A 26,734-nucleotide genomic window follows, 5' to 3' on the forward strand; every position below is an offset into this window, starting at 1 on the left:
CACAACGTACAGCAACTTTATTGTGTAAAATAAAAGCAAATGGTGAGTGATGGCGCTATAAAACCATGAGGTGCAGCGACAATGAGGCGAGCAAACATTCGATTTAATGTGTGAAAACACTACAGACGTACATGCGTGAAATCTCTGCACATCTTTTAACTCAAACTTCTTAATTAATCAGATCTTAAGTCCACCGCCATGCTGCTCCTGTCAAACAACAGCTGCCAGATCGCTGATATAACATAATTTACCCCGGTTCGCATTGAGTCAGCCATTCTGACAGAACACGAACTTCGCTGGCTCAGAACCGGGCGGTTTGATGAACATCTAATTAAATTTGGACGCCCCTCAGTTCATGCCCGTGTTCTGGCGCTCCAGTTGTAGCACCTGTCTGTCAGATCTGAGAGGGGGTGCCAACACTCAGGGGGGTACTGAGAGCTGCAAGCTTGTTCCAGATTTTCTCTGCGGCGACGGCAAGCTTGTTGATATTTGGGGGATTTTTAACGAGCAGATAGGAACCTCCGAAAACAGCTCCCACGGCTCCAGCAAGCAGGCCACGGTTTATCACCTGCGTAGAAAGGAGGACGTTAATTGAGTCTAACTGGCTTGGATTCAGCTCGTTATTTGAGCGTGTATATGCAAACAAATTATGTTTCCAAACAGAGACGTGTCTGGTTTTCAACTGGACATCTGTGGCATTAGCTTTGTGGGGAACGTTTCAGCATTAACTGGGTGCACCACCTGTTCAGTGCATACACATATCAATAATCATATGTGTAGGACATCAGCGTGGTGCCTAGCTACCACACACCAAATTATTGGATGTTGCTTTCTTCTTTGGCTTCAGTTGGAAATGTTAAAGCAAAGACATGCGACTGGTTTCATGGGAAAAATTTGTTACTCCTGACAAAAGAAAAGAGCAACACGACGTTCCCAAGAGCGAAAACGCATCTTTTTTTGTTTTGGCTGATGGGAAACTAATGGCTTTCCCCCTAAATTTAGGCAAAAATTACTTTTTAAAATATTCGTATAGTATTCTAATGCTTATGTCATATGTTAAAGGAAATATAAGCTTAGAGAAATAAGATTTCCTTGATGCGACACTGGGCTGCAACTTATACCTATTTGGGAAATTTGTTAGAAATTCTCCAGAAAATCCTTTCAGGCAACAATTATTTTAACACTTTTCTTTGTTACATAAGTTCATCTAATTTACCAATAACAGAAAGCTGTTGCCACATGATCCATAAAGGGAATGGTGTATTTAGGGTAATCGCCAAAAATAAGAAGTTTTAGTTTGGTTCCCATCTGACCGGAGCACCTTCTTCCACCTTTTCGCTGTCTTGTCTGTTGCTTGCAGTAAACTTTAAGACTTTTCTTCAGTCCTGGGTCTCTTCTAGCAAATCAAATCTGTTTATTTATATAGCACCTATTTACAACACGTGTCATTTTAAGGCATTTTACAAAGTCAATCCCAATCAAATCCTCCAGATTGGTCAGAAAGTTTCCTCTCTAAGGAAACCCAGCAGGTTGCATCAAGTCTCTCCAAGCAGCATTCACTCCTCCTGAAAGAGCGTAGAGCCACAGTGGACAGTCGTCTGCATTGTTGATGGCTTTGCAGCAATCCCTCATACTGAGCATGCATGAAGCGACAGTAGAGAGGAAAACTCCCCTTTAACAGGAAGAAACAAAACAACCCACAATTCTTCCATATAGACCAGATTGGTGGTCCAGTTGACAGATTCTCCCACCTGAGCTATGGATCTCTGCAGCTCTTCCAAAGTTACCAGTCAGAGTCACCGTTCTGATCAATGCTCTCCTTCGCCAGCCTGTCAGTTCTCGGTTGGTGCATCCTCTCTACGTTTTCAGATGACTGATCACAAATTCACATGCTTGTCTAACTTTGACTGCTTTTATGTCAAATAACAAATGTTGAAAACCACGAATCACATTTTCCTCCTCCTACACTAAAATTTCAATGAAACCCCTGTGGTTTGTGGTTTTAGTATGATAAAACGGGGGAAAGGTTCAAGCAGCACAAATCTCTTTGCAAAGCACTCTAAGTGAATTGGTTTTCACTTAGTAACCGTGACTCCCTGGGGCTAACATTACTGTGAACTGACTTTTACCGCCCTAATGTTAAACACATTGACTTTCAATTACTTTCACTTGTGCTCTTTGTCCTTCTTGTTGGATTAGCATCTTCCTAATGCTTAACAAAGACACACAGAGAAGCCCCCCTTGATCTCCAGCTTCCATCACGGTCATGCACCTTCATAGGGCCATCTTGTCTCCCCCTCCATCGCTTTCATTTTTGCCCTGTGCCAACACACTGCTTTGGGTGCGAGAGATCTACCAGGGAGGCTGGGAAATCCCTGATGTCTCTCTGACTATCAGTGCAGAAGCCATTAGCACAAACCAAGGACCTGGTGACTTATCCACAGCCAAGAAAACTGAGAACTTGCTGCTCCACGCAGCAGCGAGGACAAAATCTAACCGTTTTATCAGTGTTTGCTCGGTATTGGTAATGCTGCAGACCAACGTTCAAAGGGAGGACAACAAAAAAATGTATTAAAGGAGAAATGAATAAGGAGGAAACTTACTTTGTCCTGCCAATGCCAGCGCTCCACAGCTACATGGTATCTGGTCCTTGTGAAAGTGACCTGAAAGCAGCGAAAACAGAGGAAAAAAACTCAAATTAGCGGTGGAAAAACGCAAAACTCCTAAAATAAATGTATTTATTTATTGCAGTAGCATAATCTCACTCTGAAAATTGTGGAAATAAATGTATTCAGTGGGTGGAAAAAAGTCTCAGATATACGTTTCTTCCAAAATTACCACTTATTGGTACTTATTGGCATGTCTCTGCTCTATTTATTGTTTTAATATCTTTTTGATGTCTTACTATTATCTCTTTGATTCATCTTATTGTTGGGCAACGTTGCTGTTTCTTGAATGTGCTGCTTTACAGATGTGGCTCATTTCTCTTGGGCACTATTCAAAATGGGAAAGACAACAGAGCACACTACTCAGGTGAGGCTGACGTGTGTCGATCATAAGCCAGAAACGGCTATCGGCCAAAACATACCCATATCTACATTCAGAGCAGTAATCAAAAGATTTAAAACGCTGAAATTGTGATAAAATGGGATGAATGAGGACCAAGGTTTGTCTTGCCACTACATGAAGTTAAGAGGATGGATGGTGATTTAGCAAAGAAAGGCCTCCTGGGATCATACAGTCAATTGACAATTAGACACTAGCTACGTGCTAACTGGTTGTTTGTGGGCTATGACAAGAAAAAAACCCTTTTTTTGTCCTACCATCACAAATGTGAACATGTCAGGTTTGTTAAACTCTACTTTCCCTCTAACTGGAACTTCAGGTTTTGTTCAGATTAGTTAGTGAATGTGTGGAAATGCATCTCCTGCCCATAATTATGTATGGTGGAGCATCTATGATGCTGTGGGCCCATTTCTAGCCCTCTTTCAATCTTTTTCCATGCCCCTTGCAGTCCCCAGATGCAAATCCACTAAAAATAAATTAGGGATGAGCTGAAGAGAGCGTGAGAGACGACCCAGGACTCTGGACAATCTCTAGAGATTGTGCAAAGAGGAATGGACTAAGATCTCTCCAACCCATTTTCCCCCCTACTAAATAACTGCACTTAAACATAAAGGTTAAATACTTTTCTGTGTGAGATTGTGCTTTTACTTTTTACCAGCAGTGCCAATAATTCCTGAGGGTGTTTTTAGTTGTGACAGCTTTGATCGTCCACCGAGGACGTACTCACCATGGTGTAAAGGGGAATTATGGTCTTTGGCATGAGGAGGTGAAGAAGATTATCCACATGTTTCCTGAAAATGAACCATTTGGAGTTGACATGCGCTCGCATCTGGGAAGTAAAACAACAGATGTGCTTGTGAGCAGAATCAGAGGCGCTAAAGCTGCAGTTATACGTCAAAGTCGTCAGAGCTGAAGTTCGGACGGGGGGGCCCAATTAGTGGTCAAAACATCCAGTTAAATTAGATTTCAGTTTAAGCCATCACTGAATCATGAGCCTGTTTCTGCCTCAGTTAATGTAACGCACGCATGCATCATCTGCTGACTGACAACACTGTGCACTTAGTTTGTACCGGGAACTGTGGTTGAGTACACCCGTCTTAAGGTCCCTCTGCTGGATGCCTTTTAGAAACGCCACCTCCTGATTTTTAAAGCAACTTGTATTTTTTTTTTTGCTGAGGAACAATCTGTCTTTCATGCTTCCAGCAGATGAATCACCAACACGTCTAGGCTCCTTTGGCCAGCCTCGGTCAGCTGCTCCAGTGTGCAGGACCGAAAAACCTTTAGTGAGGAGCTTTTAGCATTCGTGTTGCAAGTGTCCCCGAGGAGCTGAGAGCAGCAGTAAGCGTGGAAATCTTTAAACAAAAACCTCTCGAGCTTGGTTTTTTGATTAGGATTGGTTCAGAGGCTTTACTTACATCTTAATCTTTCTTTCATGACATGCTCACCAGCAGTAAAGTACCAAGTAGGACACCTGAAAGCATTAATGCTCTGATTTGGATGTTATTATGGTGCCCACGCAGTCCAGTGATGGGTATGCAAATGATGTAATTTTGTAAGCAGCTGGCAGACCTACAACTAGAGGGCATACGTAAGTGGTGGCAAAAGAAATGGAGCAAATTATGTAAAGAGAAAAAAAAAAAAAGGTCACCAGACACAGAAGATGGCTTGTAAATGACATTAGAAAGCATTAGGGTCAGCTTTTGATGAGGCTTGGAGGGTTTTGCATGAGATGCAAATCCCCCATGAGGACACACTTGTCATTTCTCTTTAATCTAAACACCTGTCACACAAAAAAGATGTGCGCAAAATGCTTTTTCACACTGTTTATGAGCAAATTATAACAGCTAACCAAAAACCTAGCTATGCAAACTCATTCCGCACACAAAAATGTTGTCGGGAAGCCACTCCAGTGTTGCCAGTTATTGTAGGAGAAACAAGCAACCAGCTCAATTACCTCTACATTGTAAACAGTATAGATGAACAAGCCTAAAGTCGCTGATAATAAGCAGACGTGGCAACACTGCTGGAAGCCTGGAACGCAGTGCTGAGCGTTTCTGGAGTTCCTGTTTCCCCTATTATATCATCAATTGTTAAACTTCAAATAAATAATGACTTCCAGGGTTAGTCATTGACGCTACATCTATTATATTATATATTTAATGTGTCGTATTTTAGACTACAAAAGCACAGATAAAGATTGGTTCCATCGTTGCTGTGTAGGAAAAAAACATGTTTTCCTATTTTACACATGATAAATGTCCCTGGAGGATTGCTGAAGGGCAGTAAGCTGTTTGGTGTTTTGTATAGAAGTATTGGAAAAAGAGTCCTTGCTTCAATGATAATGTGGTGAAGAAAAAAGTTAGCCTCTCAATTATCTATTTTCGTATTATGGCAACTGTGCCCACCACTGCTGGTGTTAGCTGAGATTGTGTTGACGCAATCTCTTTTGTATTTTTTGGTATTCTTTTTGATCCATTGTATATATGAAGATTCACTGTATATAACTGAATGCACCTTCCCTACTCTGCACCTTCTTGTATGAGCCGATGTGACGAGCGAATTTCTCCATTGTGAGATCAATAAAGACTATCCTATCTTATCTTATCTGTCACATTTCTTTGGCCCACCGTTGTTTCCATGTTTTCAAATGGTGTTAATCTGGACGTTATCGTTTCCTACCGGTGTAGGATTTGTACTACAGTTGTTGACATGAATCCAACAGAGCCTGTAGATGCAGACAAAAAATAACAAAACTGGGGAAAAAGGACACTTTTAGCGCTGTTGCCATGTAGCAAGAAGGTCCTGGGTTCAAGTCCTACCCTTGCCCTGGGTCTTTCTGCATGGAGTTGGCATGTTCTCCCTGTGCACGCATGGGTTCTCTCTGGGTACTCTAGCTTCCTCCCACAGTCCAAAAACATGTTGACTGGCCTCTCTAAATTCTCTGACTTGTGCACGTGAATGGTTGTTTGTCCTGTCTGTCTCTGTGTTGCCCTGCGATGGACTGCCAACTAGGGCTGAACGATTTTGTAAAATAATCTAATTGCGATTTTTTTTCTTAGTATTGTGATTTAATGCGATTTTTTTTTCCAGTTTAATTTATCATGTGTTTCAAAATATATACAAACAACAAATCTATTTGTTTCCTCGCCATGTGGATTAGTTGCTAAAAGACCCACAGCATCTAAACTCAGAGCAGTAATGATTGCGTTCTGCCTACATTATATTTCAATCAAAATTGCAATTTTGACTTTTCTCTGCATTAACTACAAGCAACAAAAATGGCCACTAAATAAAGACGTTTGTAAACAAGGACTATTTTAAAAATGAACTTCTAATGTTTCTATTAATCAGAATATTATTCAAGAGAACAGCTTTTAATTTAATTGGACATCAATCCTTGTTGAACATAAAGTCCAACCAACAAGCAAGTCTATGTATTAAACTGATTGACCTGTACTTAATGCTATGTATGATTATATAAACTCTAAAACAAGTAATAAAATTAGATTATCTCACTGCTGCAACTGTCTTCCCTTCCATGTGGAGGCAAACCCACTTTAAACATTTTACTGACACCTAATGGACGTGTCTGATTCCCTAATTGTTACATAGCCAAAAATTGCAGACCTCTGCGATTTGGAAATTGCGTTATTTTAAATCACGATTATATTGAAAATGCGATTAATTGTTCAGCCCTACTGCCGACCTGTCCAGGGTGAACCCCGCCTCTCGCCCATTGACAGCAGGAGATAGACACCAGAACCCCCCCACGACCCCACAAGGGATAAGCGTGTTGGGAAAATGGAAGGATGGATGAATTACTTCCACATAGTTGTACATGGCCAGGTCTGCGATGGCGTGGTCGTCTGGAACTCGCACCCGCGTGTACTCAGGCAGCACAGCACCTGTCCGCATGAACAAAACACAGCGGCAGAATGACTCTCCTGCCTACCCCTGGCTCTTTGTGCCTCGTTTGTTTCCACACAACGGAGCACTCACCGAAATCCTCGTTGAACCGATTCATTATTTCGTCGAACACAATGCAGTCCTCGAAGCCCTGCAAAGCATGAGTGAATGAAGGGCGGTGGACGGGTCTACATGCGATTCTTCGCCGTCTTATGGTCCGCTCCGCTCGGTGCTACTCACGGCGTTCATCCCCTGGCCGTAGAAGGGCACCACGGCGTGGGCCGCGTCCCCCATGAGGACGCACTTGTCACCGATGTGATATGGGGAGCACTTAACGGACACCATGGCCTGCGCGGGCAGGCGGAAATAATCCCTCTTGAGGGCATCGCTGCAGAGGACGAATGGGGACAAAACTATTAGAAAATTACTCAGAGCAACTGATATAATCTGACGTTTCTTCCCAAACAATAGAGACTGTTTACTGCTTGCGACAGAAGCATCTGTCACGGCTGCGTCTTTTCAAACTGCATGATCTGTCCGCTTTGGTTTATTAAAAAGGCAAAAAGGAATGAAAGCACACATCCAGCTGTTCATGCCTGACCACTAAGTGAATAAAAGTCTTGATTAAGGCTACCTCTTGCATCCACACAGCTATCCGTCACTGGCTGCAAACTCATACAGCGCACATAAACAAAAAAAAAACAACCTAGCGGCTGAAATCCACGGGAGTGTAAAGGTGCAATTTCACAGTCGGCTGCAGATGTGTGCATTCAGCGGGGTGACAGGAGCTGAAGGTGTTTCTGAGGATGACCAACCAGGCTGGATGCTGAGGATGGGGAGAGAGAAAGGAGGTCGCTTACGCTCCGATTAACGGGATGGCGTCGGGGAAGTATTTCTGGAAGAACTCGATGACTTCGTCTCCTGTGGTGATCTTCTCAAACTCTTCAAAGGGCATGAAAAGGGTGCAAGTAAAAGTCTTGTCCTGAATTGAAAAATAAACAAAGGACACGGTGGTATCAGCCTTAAAGCCCACCAATGACGCGTCTCCTGTCAGATTTCATTCCAGGTGAGCAAACGCCGCCCCACATGATGAAAGCCTTTTTTTTTTCTTTTTTTTTAGCACCAAATCCTCCAGCTTTACCGACCAAATGTGCACAAATATCTAGAACAATGGCAGACGGCTTGAATTACGCAACTCTCGGCTTTTAAACCCTTTAACTCCAAATTTCTGGGACCTCGACCTTTTCGGCAAAGTCAGCTTTTTTCTGAACATACAATATATTTTACGCACCCTATATAAAAATGCGGAAAACATGAGGAAAATTTATTTTTTGGTCCAACGTATCAATTCAAATTTGAAAGCCTGACTTTTTTTTTTTTTAAAGCAACCAAAAAAGAATGTTTTTGTTTTTTTATGTGACGTTTCCTCACAATTACCTGTATCACGCTTTAAAGTGTTAATTTGTGGTTTTAACATAAACGCACAACGTGCAGGAGGATCTCTGTATTTTAGAATATCAGGGAACAGTTTATTTCAGTATCTCTATAAAAAAAATAATAATAATAAAGTCAAATATCAGATAGGCACACTGTACAGAGTGATGGGTTAAATGCTGTTAATTTTGATGATTGTGGCTTACCGCTAATGAAAACCCAGGATTTGGCTTCTCTGAAAATGTATGTATCACGTAAGGCAAACGAGGCAAAAGGATTTTTAAGAATGAGTCGTGTGTTTATTGAAAAGTACGTTTCTGCTTAGTCATGCCTTCTTTTGTGTGAACACTGCAGCGATCAGCCTCTGGCTCTGCAGATGGGTTTATAAAGTCCAAGTCGCTTCCTCTGTGCAATACTTCATAGGTCCTCTGTGAGGTTTATACTTTATACTCAGACTTTTTCTCATGGACGTGCAGCTTTTTTAATCTCATTGTTCGTTTGTATAAAGACAACAGAGGCATTCATTTCTATTCTTAACTTCTTTTGTTGAATCTACAAAGGATTGGTACACAGTATCTTTAAAACCAACAAAGGGATGTGATTAGAAACCCATGAAAACAATAGATAGATTAACTCGGGGACCATTTATTTAGTCATTAATTTTTTTGTTTGTGCTAATCTTTTATCTGTTGTAGGCTACCAAAGCTTAATAAATTAAAAAAAAAAGGCAATAAAAAATGTTCTGTAGGCACCCCCTGCCTTTTACGTCTATGCTGGCTGTTTTTTTTTTCTGTAGATAATACATAAAAAAATACAGAAATGAAAAAAAAAAAAAATCACAGGAATATACTCCACACTCACCAGGTTGGGGAGAGCGATCATCATGAAAGTGTTTCTTGGCCAGATGTGCAGATAATTTGGCTTCATAGCAAACTGGGGTTAATGATAAAAAATATAAACAGCATACATGACAGTGACTAATTAATGTTGAGGAAAATGATGCAAATCAACGAAAGCTGACACCGATTGTGCTGTAAAATAAAATTTAAAAAAATGAATGCACCCTGGATGCTTCCGAATGTCGCCACGATCCCAAACAAACGACTGACCTCTCCGTGTTTGGGCGGCATGGTGAGCTCCATGTATCCGTGAGGAATGTACGTCTGGCTGTAGTTGAAGCGGCTGCGGCGCAGGAACTGCTTGCGAACGGCGGAGAACGCTCCGTCACAGCCGACGATCAGATCAGCTCGAACCTGGGTCTTGGATCCATCCGGCCTGAGAATCGGAAAATCGGAAAAGGGCTCGCCTAATTTAAACTGAAGCAACCCGGCCATCCACTGCATCCACCACTCTCACTCAGACTCCTACTCTGGATTGTAGAAAGTCTGTTTTTGAATCCTTATTTGCTGCAGAGTAGTGACTCGTGGATGCATAATAATAGCAATCATGATTATTGGGGTTCAGCGTCTTGCTCAGGGACCCATAGTGACGGTCTGCAGGGTTCAAACCAGGTACTTGCACCCTTTCTAAGAGGATTACAGTTCTGTAAAAAGGTCACGCTTCAACCATAAGTTTTAATATATTCTGTCGGGATGTTATGTGACCTACACAATGCAAAATATATACAATCATGGAATAAGAAGAAGATATGTTTTTTTTATGTTTATCAAATTAAAATCAGAAATGTTGTGCATGCATTTCTTGTTATGTGTTCATTGGTAGAACCACTTTTCCCTCCAATCACAGCCGTGCCTCGACCAGCTTTGTACATCTGGAGACTACATTCTTTTTATCAGCATTAAATCAGAGGCAACTGGATTTTCGTTCAGATCTTTCCGAAAATGTTTCGACCCACAGTCACTGTCCTGGGTTGTTAGAAGTTATTTCTTGGGTGTGAGTGGAGTAATTGGTCACCTAAATCATGATGAGATGCTGATGTAATCTCTTCGGCCTGTGTTGGAGGACCGAGCTGTAAACTTTGGGGAGTTGGAAGCTCAATCCTCCTCCTCTGTTTAGTGATGGCTTCTCTCTTTGGACCACGATGGCTTCTTTCACCCCTCTTTCAAACCCTCTGTTCTCTTTGTACAAAATCTGGACATCATTGTTGTCAAAATAGTGCCCTTTGTTCATGAGGTGCAAGTGGACCTTGCTTGCACCGCCTATACTCATCTCTAAGGGTTTTGCATTAGTAATGGTTACTTGGTACCTTTTTTTTCAGTACCTGCTTGACAGGGCTTCCAAGCAAGCTGAGTCGGGCTGAAAAACCTCAAAAAAATTATTCAAAGAGTCGCCCCCGAGCTGATGTGCCGCTCACGTCTGGCAGGCCGCAACAAAGCAATGCTTAAAAAGTAGAAAAGTGATAACCTGACCTTATTGTGAGAGTTTTGTGACTTTAAGCGTCTTTTTTCCCCATCAGCGGTAAGCTTACTTTGAACAAACATAAAAAGATGATGCCGTTGTCTCCTGCATAGAGAGACAATAATGTAGTAAGTTGGTTAGCATCGATGCTAACTCTCAGCTCCGTTTGTACTTTTTACACAGTGTCTCATACATATGCTGAAATAAGGGGTTGTGCGTGTACTTAGGTTGTGTCTTTTAATAATTTGGATCTTCCAAGCTGTCCTGCCTCTGACCCTTGCAAACAACCACAACCACAGCCAGCAAAGCGACCTTACCATGGGGGCGAAGCTAACAGAGATGTAACAGAAATGCTGATTGTAACAAAGAAAAATGCGTGAACTTATATGGCAAGACTATAGTGAACAGAACAAAACTAGTAAACACTGACAACAGAAACGAAAAGCAAACACCTGGCAGCCATTGACAACCTAATGGCGTTCAGTTTTTTTTTTGCCTATCTAAATAAATTCACACAAAGAGAACATCTCCCTCTTTTCACGCTCCATTTTTTCAGCAAACTCTTTCGTTGTCACTCACTTTCATTCATGTCCATTACTGTCATTGTACGTGTGCACAACAAAAAACAATTCGTTTCCTGTAGCGCACTCAAAAGCATTACGCATGAGATGAAAATAAAATAAGAGCAAGCTAAAAAAAGGTTAAACCAGTTCACATGAAACCTCTTTTGGTTCCTACAGAATTGTATAAAAGAGTAAAACCCTCTCCAGCAGCCAAAGCTTCAACCGCAAACTTTCTTTCTTATGAGAAATCTGAAACAAATCATAGTTTTTCTCGTCTTTTTCTTTTAATTGCTTCGCCATGAGAGATAAACTCTCTCCGCTAACTGCAGCCTGTCGAGTCTGAAACGAATTACCGGGCCTTGTTTCCTGAGCCCCGTGTGGTCGAACCACAGCAGGAAGGAACTCTGGAAACGGTCTTTGAACGGGTCTGACTTACTCCATTCTCTCTCCCTGTTGCATGGTGGACTCCAGCTTCTTTTGAAATTGTCAATTTAACAGCTTCAGCTTTGTTAGGCAGTACACAGAGGCAATGGCCACACTGTGAAACAACAGCAGCCGGGCTGTTGAATATTCTGCGTATTCGTGGGTACAGGTAAATAATTCTGCTTTACCCAAGACCGCAGAATCAATTTGTAAGTCCAATGGTGTTTAAAGAGTATTCCCCCTTCCCTTTTCTGCATTTTTGGTCATGCTTTAATGTCTGAAATTTGACAAAGACATTTTAACATCAGACGTTTACATGAATAGCTGCAAAAATCTGTTTTAAAATCAAGATTTCTATTATTTATTGAAGAAAAGGTATTCAAAACAACCTGAAACATGTAAATACATAACTGTTAATTAACCCTTAAAACCCTTGGCAGCAAGGGTTTATTTTTTATTTTTTTAAATAAAACGTCTTTAAAATCTGTCTAGAGAAATTTTGGACTACTCTTCCCTTTGGAGGGTTTTTCAAGCATGAACTTGATCCAAAGATTATTAAAATATTTGACCGTGGGTATAAAAACAGAAGAATATAAACAGACAGCAACTCAGCAGTTCTCTGTCAACTTTGGTATTTTACGTTGTTGCTCAGAAAAAAATATCAAGGCCTTTTGTTATTTCTGGGTAAACCTTAGGGTGCACTCATGCACACAAACACATTTCGGCATTTTGACATTTTGCATTCGGGTTCTGTGTGACTTTCACCCTATCTATTTTTAAGACTAATGTTAAAACTTTCCTTTTTGACAAAGCTTATAGTTAGAGTGGCTCATACCCTGAGCTATCTCTATAGTTATGCTGCTATAGACTTAGGCTGCTGGAGGACATCAGGGTCTAATTTTCTCACTCTACTGATTTCTACTGTTCTTCAGTCTACTGTTCTCCAGTTTTGCATTGTATTACATTGAAATGACTGTCGTCATTTCTGCTTTAACTTTCTGTTCTCTCTCTTTTCTCTTCATAGTAGGTACGCCTGGTCTGGCGTTCTGTTAACTGTGACATCATCCAGAGAAGACGGCTCACCCGCTACTACCATCTATTGTAGAACAGATTACTGGATCAATGTGTGCTTCTGTGCTTTTTGTCTCTCTTGTTGTGTCTCTGTTCTGTCTTCTGTAACCCCAGTCGGTCGAGGCAGATGACCGTTCATACTGAGCCCGGTTCTGCCGGAGGTTTTCCTTCCCGTTAATGGGTGGTTTTTCTTCCCACTGTCGCTTATTGCTTGCTCAGTATGAGGGATTGCAGCAAAGCCATGTACAATGCAGATGACTCTCCCTGTGGCTCTACGGTTCCCCAGGAGTGAATGCTGCTTGGAGAGACTTTGATGCAATCAACTGGTTTCCTTATATAGGACATTTTTGACCAATCTGTATAATATGACCCAATCTGTATAATATGATTGAACTTGACTTTGTAAAATGCCTTGAGATGACATGTTTCATGATTTGGCGCTATATAAATAAAATTGAATTGAAATTGAATTGAATTGAAACGCAGCTTCGCGTTCGGCGCTGGGGCTCTTCAGCCGAGAGCCGGCGCCCGTGACGTCACTCTGCAGCGGGTTAGAAGTGAGTTAAAGGGATTTCCTGACTCCACTGATCAGGCCTGCATATCAAAAGATACCGTGATTCATAGTTCATTCATGATTTAACACAGAGAGGGGGCTTAATTAGATGTTCACACAATTCTAGGTAGGTTTGGATAGCTTTGCTCCGTTAGTAAACCATCATTTGAAAAATTACATCTTGTATTTTGAGGATAAAATCTAAGATTAGACGTATTAATGCTAAAACAACAGTTCAGCGAGTTTATCTTGCAGTGAAATGCAAACAGAACACTGAGTATGTGATTATAACTTGTTATGTGTTTGATATATTCCTGTTTTTCCTGGAATCTGCAGTCATATCCTTTGTTTTAATTCCTGTTCTCAGCTTCTTCTCTGGTGTGTCTGATACGCGCCATAACTGCAGAGTCGTCTGAGGTTTTCTTCAGATAACAGGTTTAGATAGACCAACTGACCTATCAACACTCATGCATGGATGTACAGGTAACCCAGCACCTTCCTGCTGCAAGGCAACAGCTCCCCCCAGAAAATTGATCTAAATCAATCTTCTTTATTTTTAAAAGCACAAGTTAAAAGCCGACTTTTTTTTTTTTTTTTGCTCTTTTTCTTCCTTGTCAATACCAACAAGTAAACTACATGACAGGAGTGGAGTGGCTCAAGGTGCGCCATAACCTAAATAAAGGAGTAAATCTGGTAGCATCTGGTTTCCAAACTAAAATGTCATCTAGTGCATTTGGTGATGATAATCTCAGATTTGCTTATCAACATCTTAGATCTAGGATGTTAAATTAGATTAGCGTGTAAGTATAGCTCAAAGAATAGGAGAAATGTAATTTCTCCCCACACAGATGGCTATCTGAAGGAAATGCGAAAGGTATTAAAAAGGCTAAATGCAACGAAAGCTACACAAAGAATCAGAGCAGGTTCTGTTCTCCAGTCGACTGGCGTTAGTATCGACACGCTAACTGTGTTTCAGTTCTAACCCAGCATAAAATCAGAGACAATTGGTCGTTACTTGCTGCTGTGACGTGTTTGTGAACAAACCCGGCTCCAACACAAAGAAAAGATTAAACTATGCTAACAAAAAAAAAATCTAATAATGAATATAATTATTTGCACTTCTGCAAATTTGCCAATCCCTTCAAATCTTGAATTGAATTCACAACTATTCAGTATCTTTCATTTCATCCCTGCCGGTATTCTCATTCTCAACAAAAAAAATTAAATAAATATTGATGTATAATAATAATAGATTTTATTTATAATGCACTTCATTGCATTTCAAATAAAATCTCAAAGTGCTACAATAGCAGGGGGTTAAAAACAGTTCCCTAAGTATGATAAAAACAAAAACACAATAAAGCACCATAAAAGCAAAATTCAAATTATGAGTATTAAAAGGCCGTTTGAAATAGGAATGTCTTTAGGTTCTTTCTGAACATCTCCAAAGTTTGTGGGGCCCTCGGGGTCTTTTAACGTTTGGTTAAAATTACAGAGTTTATGGCCAGTCCCTGATTGTCTGGGGGTCCTAAACTGCTGATTAGTTTGCTTAAGCCTTGGGCCGGCTCTGGGTAGCTATTTACACTCCTTTAACCTTTTTACATTTTGTCAGATTGGAACGACAAACTTGTATTTCTCTTGTTACATGAAACTACAATGATATGTGGCTTTCTCTTTTACATGTGTAGGCGTGTATGCGTCTTCGCCCTCCTTAAATACGGTCCAAATAAGGAGCAAAGTGTAACTTTTCTAACCTAGATGTACCGTGTGCGATGGAAACAAACGCCACCGTCCCCACCGTGAAACACGGCGGGGGCACCGTCATGCTCTGGGGATACTTTCCCTCAGCTGCGATTAGGAAGCTGGCCAGAATTAATGAGCAAGTGGATGGAGCTGAATCCTGGAAGAAAAACCCGTACAGGCTGTGAAAGAGACGAGGCTGGAGGCTCACCAAGCAGGACAGCAGCCAAAGCTGCAATGGACAGAGCAACTCGTGTGTTAAAACGGCCTAGTCAAAGTCCATATAGTGTGGCGTGCAGCATTTTCCCTCCACTTCTCAAATATGGACCAATTTATGTTGGCCAATCGCATAAAGACCCAATAAGTACAGTATTAGGGGGTGTGCCGACAAATTTTTTATAAAACTTGGAATCACATTCTTACCTTAATTGTTTCAGTTCCCTCGTTAGATGATTAAAGTAGATCGTTCTAATTAAGATACACTGACGTTTAATTGAATCACTCCTATTTTTTCTTTTCCAGTCAGGATTTTGAGAGAGGCCAGTGGTTGGTTTGATGATTTGGTGGTTAAACTTCAAGCACAACATGTAAAAATTGTTATAGTTACACTTTTGATTTTGTTTTCCAAGCGTTTCAGAAATGTATCCTCACGAAAAGACATGTACTGTATCCTTATAACCCAATAAAAAATATGGAATGGAAAAAAACAACGACACAATACTATGGATGAAATGGGGAAAGAGTTATACAAGGAGCTGCAGGCCTGAAAATTAATCAGCAATGGCATCAATTGGATATTTTTTCACACTTAAGCTTAAGATTGTGTTCGTTCTCAGAAATTCAAGCCATGTAAACGCGTTTGTGCTTCTGTCGGCCGTTTTAATTACGAAGCCGTGTGGAAACGATAATCCCTGCACCCAGAAAGAGCTGGAGGTGGCTCCGTGTTAATTGGATTGGAAAGTGTGCGACGCGTTTACCTCGGGACAATCAATTACTAAAGTTCCTAAAAAAATTAAAAAAAATTAATTACTCACAGCAGTTAATGACGCAACAGGTTTATCGCCTCTCCAGCCCTCGGTAGTCGCCACGCTCCCCTGCTCTCAGCTAACCCGGCGTGTGTCAATATTTACCTGGCGAAGGTCATTAGTCCCGTTTCAGCACTCCAGTCCTGCAGCTTGTGGTCAAAGTTCAGCTTTGTGTTTGGATACGTTTCTGCCTCTGCGAGAGTTACAGGAAAAAAAACAGCTTTTAATGCAACTACGGCATTACAGAAACATACATACAGAAAACCTTTACACTGCTAATGAAACGGGGGGACAGTCCTGTGTGGACCCTAATGAACCTCTGGAACGACAGAGCGCGGCTGCCGGTGCATCTGGGATTGGGTTTGTGCAAGACAGATGTTTTTCGGGATGTCACACTGCAAAATCTCTTTATCTCAGAGTTCACTGGAGGAGCCTGAATCAGCGCATCCAGGCAATCTAATTAAAGACAGAGCCAAGCTGTCACACTTTATCTCCCACAGGCTCCTCATTAAATATTAGGCAAAAAAAAAAAAGAAATCCTTCCGGCTTAAAAAGAAAGAAGGGAATAAGAAGGTCCAACCTCATCCCCTGACGTCTCCCGATGCACGGGGGCGTTTTAAAGAATGCCAAGAAGCTAACGCACAGAGAGAGAGAGAGAGAGGAGAGGTTGAAGGGCAGCCTAAACCAGGACAAATAATGCAGCGGAAAGAAGAGCATGCGCTTCAAGAAGGATGTTTTCTGCAGGCGCACAAATCAGAAACAGGGTGGGAACGAGTAACAGTAACAACAATTTTAATACAATCAAAGGAGGTCCTAAACTCCCATCTCAGACAGCAAATAAAATACCAAAAACTTAAAATCAGTGCTAAGAAGAGGGAGGTTTTATCAGTCAGCAGGAGTTTCATAACAAGAGGCTTTAATGTCTAAACCAGCTGGAAACTGGTTGATGTTAAAAATGCACGATGAGCCATGATATGCGTTCCATTAAATACAGCTTTATGTTGGTTGACATCAACTCACTCAGTTCCGCTCAATTCAGTTCAGTTTATAAGAGTTCAATAAATCAGTCTGATTTAAACGATTCAGTTCATTTTAAATAAATTCAGTTAAGTCAGAATTCAGAGTTCAAGTTCAAGTTTCCAGTTCAGTTCAGCTCAAAACAAAATAGATTGGTTTAGTTCACCTTAGTTCGGCTCAATTATTTTCAGTTCTGTTCAGCAAATCAGTTCAGTTTAGATTAAGCAACTCGGTTTGAAGTTGAAGTTTACGGGTTGAAAAAAAAATCACTCCTGTTCAACTCAGATGTAGTACAAATTAAAATACTTGAGTTCAGTTAATTTCAATTCAGTTCAGTCTGATTCGGTTCAATTTACTTCAGTTTGTTTTAGTTCAGTTCAAAAAAATTCACTTCAATTTAAAATAATCCCTGCTGTTCATCTCAGACTGTCCAGTTTAGTTTAGTACAAATTAAAATAATTCAGTTCAGTTCAATTCAAACTGATTCAGTTCAGTTTATTACAGTTTGTTTTAGTACACATTTAAAAATTCAGCTCAATTATTTTCAGTTCTGTTTAATTAGTTCAGCAAATCAGTTCAGTTTAGATTAAACAACTAGGTTTCGTTTCAAATAAATTCAGTTCAATTGAAAAAAAAAATTGCTGCTGTTCAACTCAGACTATCCAGTTCAATGTAGTACAAATTAAAATAGTTCAGTTCATTTCAGTTCAGTTCAGTCTGATTCGGTTCAATTTACTTCAGTTTGTTTTAGTTCAGTTCAAATAAATTCACTTCAATTTAAAATAATCCCTGCTGTTCATCTCAGACTGTCCAGTTTAGTTAAGTACAAATTAAAATAATTCAGTTCAGTTCAATTCAAACTGATTCAGTTCAGTTTATTACAGTTTGTTTTAGATCAGTTCAAATAAATTCACTTGAATTTTAAAATAATCACTGCTGTTCAACTGAGACTATCCAGTTCAATTTAGTACACATTTAAAAGATCAGCTCAGTTCAGTGCAGTTCAAACTGATTCAGTTCAGTTTACTTAAGTTTGTTTTATTTCAGTTCAAACAAGTTCAGTTCCAAAGTTTTAAATACAGTTCAGTTTAACTCGGTTTATTTCAGTTCAGTTCAGTTCAAACTGATTCAGTTTAGATTACTTCAGTTTGTTTTATTTCAGTTCAAATAAAATCAGTTCCAAAGATTTTAATTCAGTTCAGTTTCACTCAGTTCAATTCAGTTTGAAATTATTTTCAAGTCTGTGTGTTCCTACACAACCAATTGAATAAAAAAGTCTTCTCAAAGACAAACAGGTCTGACTGAAGCCCAGTTATGTCTAGCTCACTCCAACTTTGTTACTTTAATATTACCTCATTCCAGTCCAGTCAAAAACAGATGGATTCAGATCCAAATCCAGATACAAACAGCTCAATCCCATCCAGTTATAATACAACACCGTCAGATGGAGCAACGCTAGAAAGAAACCGAGCTCTGGACATTAGATTTCATGCCGGTGTCGATGTCTTTCTACCACGAACCACCAGGTCCAACCAAGCAGATATGGAAAATATGTGTTTTTAAAATAAAATACTCAGTAAACGTAAAAAGAACTGGCCTCGTTGGGCCTTCTAACCAGAACTGTGCTGACTTGTGCTATAACTGGGAGGAGCGTGCCCAAAACTGTAATTTAATTATTTACCACTTCTCTGACGTCCGGCTACATTAAAGAAAGGTTTTGTCTATTAAAATGTGCATAATTATGTGTGAAGCATTTAAACTCCAACTGATGGGGTCCTGCTCATAAATCACAACCAATAAAATATAATGTAAAATCTTACTTTTTGCACCAAGTGATGCTCTTACCTGTTAGCAGCTCTTTGTTCAGGTTGGCCCGGTCAACAGACAGGATGTACTGAAAAGGAGAACAATCTGTGATGTAATCCAACCACATACAGCTTCACAAACAGGAGTCTGTGTGCGTGTTCCTTTAAAACGGGAACAGGACCGTTTATTTACTTCCGTTTCCTAAATGGTATTTTGAATATTTCTGTTTTATTCAATCACCCAGGTCCCGTGACGGGATTATGAGCCTCTGCCAAACTGGCAGCGTTGGAAATCACATATCTATTCTCAGACAAGGCTCACGAATGTCTGAGAGATATTTTCTACTGTCATTAACGTTTCCTTTTAGTGGAAATGTGTGTGCAGACGGTCGTGGTAAAAAGAAAGCGCACTTTTTTCTGTGTTGTGAGGTATTACAGTTCCTTTTATCTAAATTTTCCCATCATCAGTGCAGCCGCCTCCAAGAAAAGGAAACGTTTTAACACGAAGCGAAAAACGGAAAGACATCGTCAGTAACCTTAAAGACGCATCTGTAGGTTTGATGTCAGACACCTTCAGCAGGTGTAGGCCAAGTGGGCTTTGCATGATATGTCCGCTTTAACAGCAAGCAGAGATGAAGTGAGGCTTCATCTGGGTCAGCGTGCAGGCCTTGATTTGTACGGTGAGTTTAACAGCAGAGGACTCCTTGTGAACAAAGTCTGGAGATCTGCTCTCACATAACAGAACATGCTCAGTTTTAAAACTCAACCATCTGCTGACACGGACGTGAGGTGAGACCAACTCACTGACCTGATATGGGAAAAGATTTTTGCCCAACATGATATGATCACATATGTGATCACATGCCTATGTCAATATGTGATCACATGATATGATCACATATTGACATAGACCAGGGATCTGCAACCTGTGGCTCTTTGGACCTTCCACGGTGGCTCTTAATAACTTTGGCTATAAATTATCTCTTTATTATGGTATTTAAATGTAATAATGTAGTAATAGTAAATGCAGGTTTTAGCCGTTTTCTTCTTGTAATAATTGCTTTTAATGTATCAAAACAGAATGATGTTAAAAATGCCAGTAATATTTAATTTTAAATCAGTATTTTTTTCATTATGGTGGAAACTATGATTTATTATCCACAAATAACAGGATGCTCTTTTTCTAAACCTAAAAATAGACATAAAAGGGCGACTGATCTACAACAGAATAACAGAAAATAACCCAGGTCCAGCCCTGGACCTGATTGGAGGCCTGTGCTGCCTGGGACCCTGAGAGGGCGGGGCAGAAGGAAATATCTGAAAGAAAAGGAGCGACATTTACAAAAACTGAACTAAAAATAAGTAATATTTTCTTAAAATTAGTATATTTGTCCTTGATTTGAGCAGATAAATAAGATGATGTGCCAATGGAATAAGAATTTTGCACTTATGATAGGAACAAATCATCTCCATCATCTTATTTCAAGTGCAGGATGTCTAACTATCTTATTTTAGGGGTCAGAATACTCATTCCATTGGCAGATAATATTATTTAATTGCCCAAATCTAGGACAGAAACACAAATTTTAGGTAAATTTTACTTTTTTTGCAGTTTGGATTGCCCTGTATTTACCTCCATTCCTCTTACCCTCTATCTGACCAATCTGCCCCTGCTGAAGACAAGTATCCTTTATTTAAACTTTATTTAAAAGAGTGTGTAGCTACTTGAAATTAACATAATAAATCAAGGATGAGGACTGGGAACGGACATTACGGACGGGACATAAGATAACAGAAAGCCCGACTGTAAGAGAATTTGAACGGAAAACTGAAATTAGATACCTTAGAATTTCAGACCAACGGTGGAGGGGCTCTGGTTTGAAGTGGGGTGGGGGGGCACACACTTATTTTGGGATTGTCCTCAATTGACAAATTACCGTAAGAACATGCAAAGTGAAATTAGGAATTGTTTGAATGTTGAGGTTCCACCTGAGCCAAAATGAATTATACTAGGAATAATCCCCAACGATTTAAGATCTAACTGTAACACCTTTCTGCTAAAAATGCTGCTTTTATTTGCAGTATTGCTCACTGGAAAAATAAATTAAAAGAAGCATGGAGCGGATAAGAGCAAAATTACAAATGGAAACAGACCTATTCAATGATAAGTGGGCCTTAATTCACAGCTATTTTTCAAAGTAGAGGGAACAAAAAGTAGAGGAGGCGAAAGAAGAGGAATGTAATGTACACTTTGTTTTTCACTCTAGGAGAACCATAGGCTTTCTCCTGCGTATTGATGGATCGCTGAAGCTGTGTACGGCGTCACATGCAGTGCAACATTTGAGGAAAATAAACCATGACGATGCTCAACGCTGTTGTGAATCCTTTTTTTTTTTATGCTGTCGTACTTTAAAGCTAGTCCAAACGCATCCACTGCCTCTCAAGTAGAGTAATGAATACTTTATCTAAAGGCTAGATTTGTACACATGAGGCAATCCTTACGAAGCCTTTCCCAACCAGATGCTGGTTGAGCAGCACTAGAGAAATGTTTGGGGTTTATTTTTCAACAGTTTTGAACATTAAATAAGTGAATATTTTTTTTTTTTTTTGCATTCATTATTTACAGAGAAAGCAGATTTCGCAGCATTGCAGCAGGAACATTTCAGATTTCACACACAAAAAACCCCAAAAATCTAGCCAAGCTTGGAAGCAACGGCCGTTCTCCAGGGAGATTAATAAATAAAAAGCAGCGGGCTCACCTGGCCTTTCTTCCCGTACGGGATCGGAGACTGTTTGCCACTCAGCGCGTGGATCATCCTCGCGTTCATCGGGATTCCCTTGGAAACAATCTGGGAGACAGACGTTGTAGAGGATGTTAATAAAACAGTGGGGTAAATAATATTTGGTGAAAGGCTTGATCTTGACTTGGTCTGCGTGACGGTAGACGGCGTGTTGTCTGTTAAAGTGTCGGTTAAAAGCCATCTTCATTTATCCGGCCAAAAGAAAATTTCATTAATTTAAAATTTAATTTAAATTAACGAGCTCAGAGGAGCAAAGACAGAAGACACCAGGCTAACCCACTATATTCGTTAATATTAAAAAAAAAGGCTCAATTTAAAGTTAAGCTGTACAGCAGAAGAGAAAGCTTTAGTGCAATTATTAAAAGATAATAAGGCACGTTCAGGTAAATATGAAATGTTCAAGTTAGAAACAAGAAAAAACAGCAATCAATTACGGAACGGTGTAAAAAAAAAAATTACAAACAAACACTCCCAGAGAAGCTAAAAAGTGTGCGAGCAGACACAAGCATCTGAGAGACAGTGCATTAATTCCTGATCAGATCAAGAACCCGTGGAACCACACTGCAAAAAGGGAACTAAAAGTGAGTGAAATGTTCTTGAAATTAGTGTATTTTTCTTTGATTTGAGCAGGTAAATAAGATTATCTGCCATAAAATAAGATTTTTGCACTCAAAATGGGAACAATTCTTCTCCATCATCTTATTTCTAGTGCAGGGTATCTAATTATCTTATTTTTAGGGGTAAAAACACTAATTCCATTGGCAAATAGTCTTATTTAACTGCTCAAATCAAGGAAAAATATACTAATTTCAAGAAAATTTCAGTTACTTTTAGTTCCCTTTTTGATCGCTATCGTTATGATCGCTGCAGCTTGTTGGGAGCTGCAGCGATCATAACGTTGAACAGCAGCTTAGAAATACAAGTTAACAGGGCTTTCGGCACTGTGGCGGGAATCTACATGTTTAACATTCCATTCTTAGATTTATTTTCATTACATGGAACAAAACTGCCTTATATTGCGCTCCCAGAAATAAAACGTCCTCCAAACTCATCGACTCCCGTGGTGAAAATCCTCAAAATAAGATCCTTTTTTTTTAATTGAAGTACACTGCAAATATGTATCAAAAGCTTTGACGTGTGTACATTCATTGAGTGGAGGGATGACTCCCGGGTAATAACTGTTTTTGACCAGAGGGCGGCGCTCACGCTGCACTACCCACATTTTCCAAGTTTGCAGCACGCAGACAGAGGGATCTTTGACCTCTGCTTGCACAATCTCTCTCCAGATCACCCAGAGCCGACAGAGCCGCCTCGCACTCTGTCTTCTACTCACTCCAAAGATTCACGACAGGAAGTGGATCCCAATGGAAGAAGGCTGTTTTCGTATCAGGTGTATCCATACATAATCTTAAGTTCTGGATCAACACACATTGTTGAAGGATCCAGCAACAACCAATTTGTTGTTTTCAGACGGAGGGCACCGGCTCTTTATTTAAAATCTGGTATATATAAGAGTTGATTAGACCGTGCAGTCTGACAGGAGCCCACAGCATCACAGCCTCTCCACCCTACATATGAGTGGTGCTTTTCCTCCTATCCACCCATCTGTAAACTTGCCGGGTGTGTTTGCTGCTAAAAACCTTCCGATCTTAAGCCCCTGTAGTAATTAGCATCCCAAATTTGTGATGCCAATGCTTCCCAAACGTTTTTGGAGACTTGGTGACCCCCAAGGTGCCACTCTTTGCTGCAGTGCTCCAGCAGTGGGTTTCGGAGGTATCATTTCCCTCCCTTACGCTATCACACTGCAAAAAACGGATAAAAAAATATATGTATAAAAATGTGTGTTTTTGTTCTAGATTTGAGCAGTTAAATAAGTATTTTGACCCCTAAAATAGGATAATTAGACATCCTGCACTTGAAGTAAGATGATGGACATGAATTGTTCCTATTGTAGGTAAAATAAAATCTTATTCCATTGGCAGATCATCTAGTCAAGGACAAATATACTCATTTTAAGAAAACTTTACTTATTTTTAGTTCAGTTTTTGCAGTGCAAGATGAACTTGGTCCAGCCCTGTTTGTCACAGTTCAGTTGCTTTAAACTTTATCCATTTCTCTGAAAAAAGAAGTGTTTACTTGTCACCGTTGACTTGGAGAGATCGACACACACACACCTCTACATCACTTGAACGACATGTTCACTTGTCTTTGTGATTTTGAGGAGCGACACAGAGAAATGGACCTCTCTTCCATCAGTTTTATACCAGTGAAACTTCTCCTCTCGTCGACTAAAGATACCAATTTTAAAAGTGCTAATATTTCTCTTTTAGGACCTGTTGGTCGCACAGTTAACTGTGTCATCCGCTGATGCTGTCAGACACATCTTACAACACACCTGACAAGATTTAATAAATGCACTCAAAGGAAAACTTTCAATGAGGGATTATGATTGATTAATTATAATTCTAGTGCAACAGAAGCTGGATTTATTATTATGAAGACTTTTCTTTATGTAGTTCTTTATCGGCAGGGTGCCAAAAATGTTTTCTTGTTTTATGGCTCTAGTCAGCTGACAGGAAATGGGGTTGAGAGAGAGAGAACTGACTGACATCCTCTCAATATAAAAAAGAATATATAAAAAATGTCCATGTCTGTTGTGTCTGCCTGTACATATTGTTTTATGGGCATCCTGAGGCGGGGTCTATCTGACAATAAAAGATCCTTGAGCACATTTCCCCTCCGTGGTTTTGAATATTGTTTTTGTCAAACTTCCCAACGACTTTATCTCTGACCCATCTGCCGTGTGCCTCGGTCTCCGTTGAGGTCTGAGTTAACACCAGGATTAAGTTACACGCAGGTGGACTCTTTTAGCTGATCTAGGTTTAAGGATCAGGTTTAAGGTTGTTTTTGTTCCACTTCTCAATTATGCTCCACTTTGCGTTGGACGACCACCAAAGGAATCCCAATAAAACTCACAGCGGTCGCAGCAAAGATCAAGTGGTGACATGGTATTTGCAGCGCCCCTGACTGGAAGAATGTGAGGAGAGTGGTGAGGACAGAAGAGAGGATCATCGGGGCTCCTCTTCCTCCCATTAAGGACATTTCATCCCAGCGATGTGTGTCCCGAGCCCGTAACATCATCAGAGACCCCTCACCCCCCCCCCACCATGGACTGCTCTCCCTGCTGCCCTCTGGGAAGAGGCTTCCAGCATCTGCTGCAGGTCCACCAGGTTCTGCAAACGCCGCTGCCATCAGACTGTTGAACTGTAAACTGGACTCTGCATCACACTTGCATAATTTTGTGCACTACCAACGTTGCCAAACTTTTTATATTCCACTCAAATGGTACAAAACTGAACGATTACTGTGTTTTTGCACTATATTATTTTGCATTGCACCGAACTTTTTCATATTAATGCCTTTTGCATCTTTATTTTTGCACCATAAACATGGTTGAACCTTCTTCTGCACACTGTTTTTCTCCTGCATTGTTACATTCTGATCACTGATGCACTTTATATTGTAACGTTGCCTTATGTTGACTGATATCAATAATTGCTCAAAACATATATATTAAGTGCAGCCCTGGTCATTTTATGCTGTTGCTTAGCGACCTGTTTTTAAATAAAGTACCAACAAACACTGAATTCAAGCTCTATCCTCTATTCAACCGACTTTTTACCAAAACTGCACGTTTTTAAAAAGAAAAAAGAAAGCTTGCTCTCTGAACTCTATGAAGGGGGCGGAGCTTGGTTCCTGGGTCTGTGTTGTGATTGGTTGGGAGGATGTAATGATGTAATATTAACCTACATGATAGGCTAGAATGCAGAAGGAAGGAAAACTTTTATTCTATTGAACTTTTTATTGACCTTTTTGTTATGATCATCAATATACGTCCATCGATCGATAAATATTGTTATTGGATTATCGTCCACCCATCCATTTCTTTAGGAAAATAGGAAATAATTGCCACCATCGCCTGCCTATCCTTGCGGGGTCAAGAGGGCAGCCTGAACAGAGGGCAACACAGAGACGCACAGGACAAACAAGCATGAACACAGACGCTCAGGCTACTCTCATGTTTTCAGACTATGGACGGGGATGGGGGAATAATAAAGATTCAAACCCAGGACCTTGTTGCTGCAACTTAACGCCTCTCCCCTGCTTTCATGAGTAACTTCACTCCATCAGCGTACCTTCTCCTCCATCCCCACGTGCTTCAGGGCCTGCCGGCCTCTGTGGGACAAGGCCAGGTTGATGCTTCTGCCTCGCACCACGTCGGCACACCGGATATCTGACCAGAAACACACAGGAAACAGTTCAGCCTCCAGCTTTTTTTTTTTTTTTTTTTAACGCGCTGCGCGGCAGGCAGAAGAGACAAACGTGGACGCTACCTTCTCTCGTTTCGTAGACCTCCACCTGAAAGCCTCTCTTGGCGAAGAAGCAGGCGTTCAGGGCCCCCACCTCAAAGACGAAAAGACTGGTGACCATGCTGAGGGGGAAACAAATCCCTGCTTCACAAACAACTGCACGGTGTCTGGGGCCAGCCCCAAGAGCACTTTCCCTGACTTGTTGCTTTATATTTACAGTTTTAAGTGCAAATTTGTGGCATGGCAGAAGGGTGTTGCTTCTTAGAGCCACACATCTAAAAAGAAGCAAGTAGCCGTGGCCCCGTTTGCTGTCAGAAGGGTTAAAAATAATACAATACGGACGCTGAACTCATAAATAACTTTCATTTTCCCTTCTTACCAAACCACCGCCCACCACTGCCACCACTTTCTTCTCTCCTGGTCTGGGGGCTGAATCCTCCATGTCGCTCTGCAGAGTCCTCTGTACGGTGTGACCCGGTTCACTCACTGCACGGTTCGGCGAGGTGTACAGGAATGCTGGGTTAGGATTTAAAAGAGGAGGGGCGCCGGGTATCCCACTGGAGTCTGATGAATGTCTCCCTCAGACAATCAGTTCCTCTTTC

At 40.6% G+C, this 26,734-nt stretch overlaps 1 protein-coding gene across 2 annotated transcripts; it reads right to left on the reverse strand.

Annotated features, from left to right (window-relative positions):
- Positions 1-26,734, reverse strand: LOC105926182 (kynurenine 3-monooxygenase). 2 transcript variants are annotated; one of them, XM_021316319.2, is made up of 15 exons: positions 26,512-26,734; positions 26,157-26,254; positions 25,959-26,056; positions 21,721-21,810; positions 19,002-19,050; positions 16,245-16,332; positions 9,516-9,681; positions 9,268-9,339; positions 7,833-7,954; positions 7,213-7,360; positions 7,066-7,123; positions 6,889-6,971; positions 3,794-3,895; positions 2,604-2,663; positions 1-568 (listed from the first exon to the last, which is right to left on the reverse strand). In XM_021316319.2, exons 2-15 carry the CDS (start codon positions 26,251-26,253, stop codon positions 395-397), a joined length of 1,407 nt encoding a protein of 468 aa, XP_021171994.2. In that variant the 5' UTR covers position 26,254; positions 26,512-26,734; the 3' UTR covers positions 1-394. The 2 variants fall into 2 exon arrangements, with proteins under 2 accessions (XP_021171994.2, XP_012717858.2); XM_012862404.3 differs by having other exon boundaries at positions 26,157-26,226; positions 26,512-26,574.

This window comes from Fundulus heteroclitus, chromosome 22, assembly GCF_011125445.2.
Source record: "Fundulus heteroclitus isolate FHET01 chromosome 22, MU-UCD_Fhet_4.1, whole genome shotgun sequence".
Lineage (NCBI taxonomy): Eukaryota > Metazoa > Chordata > Actinopteri > Cyprinodontiformes > Fundulidae > Fundulus > Fundulus heteroclitus.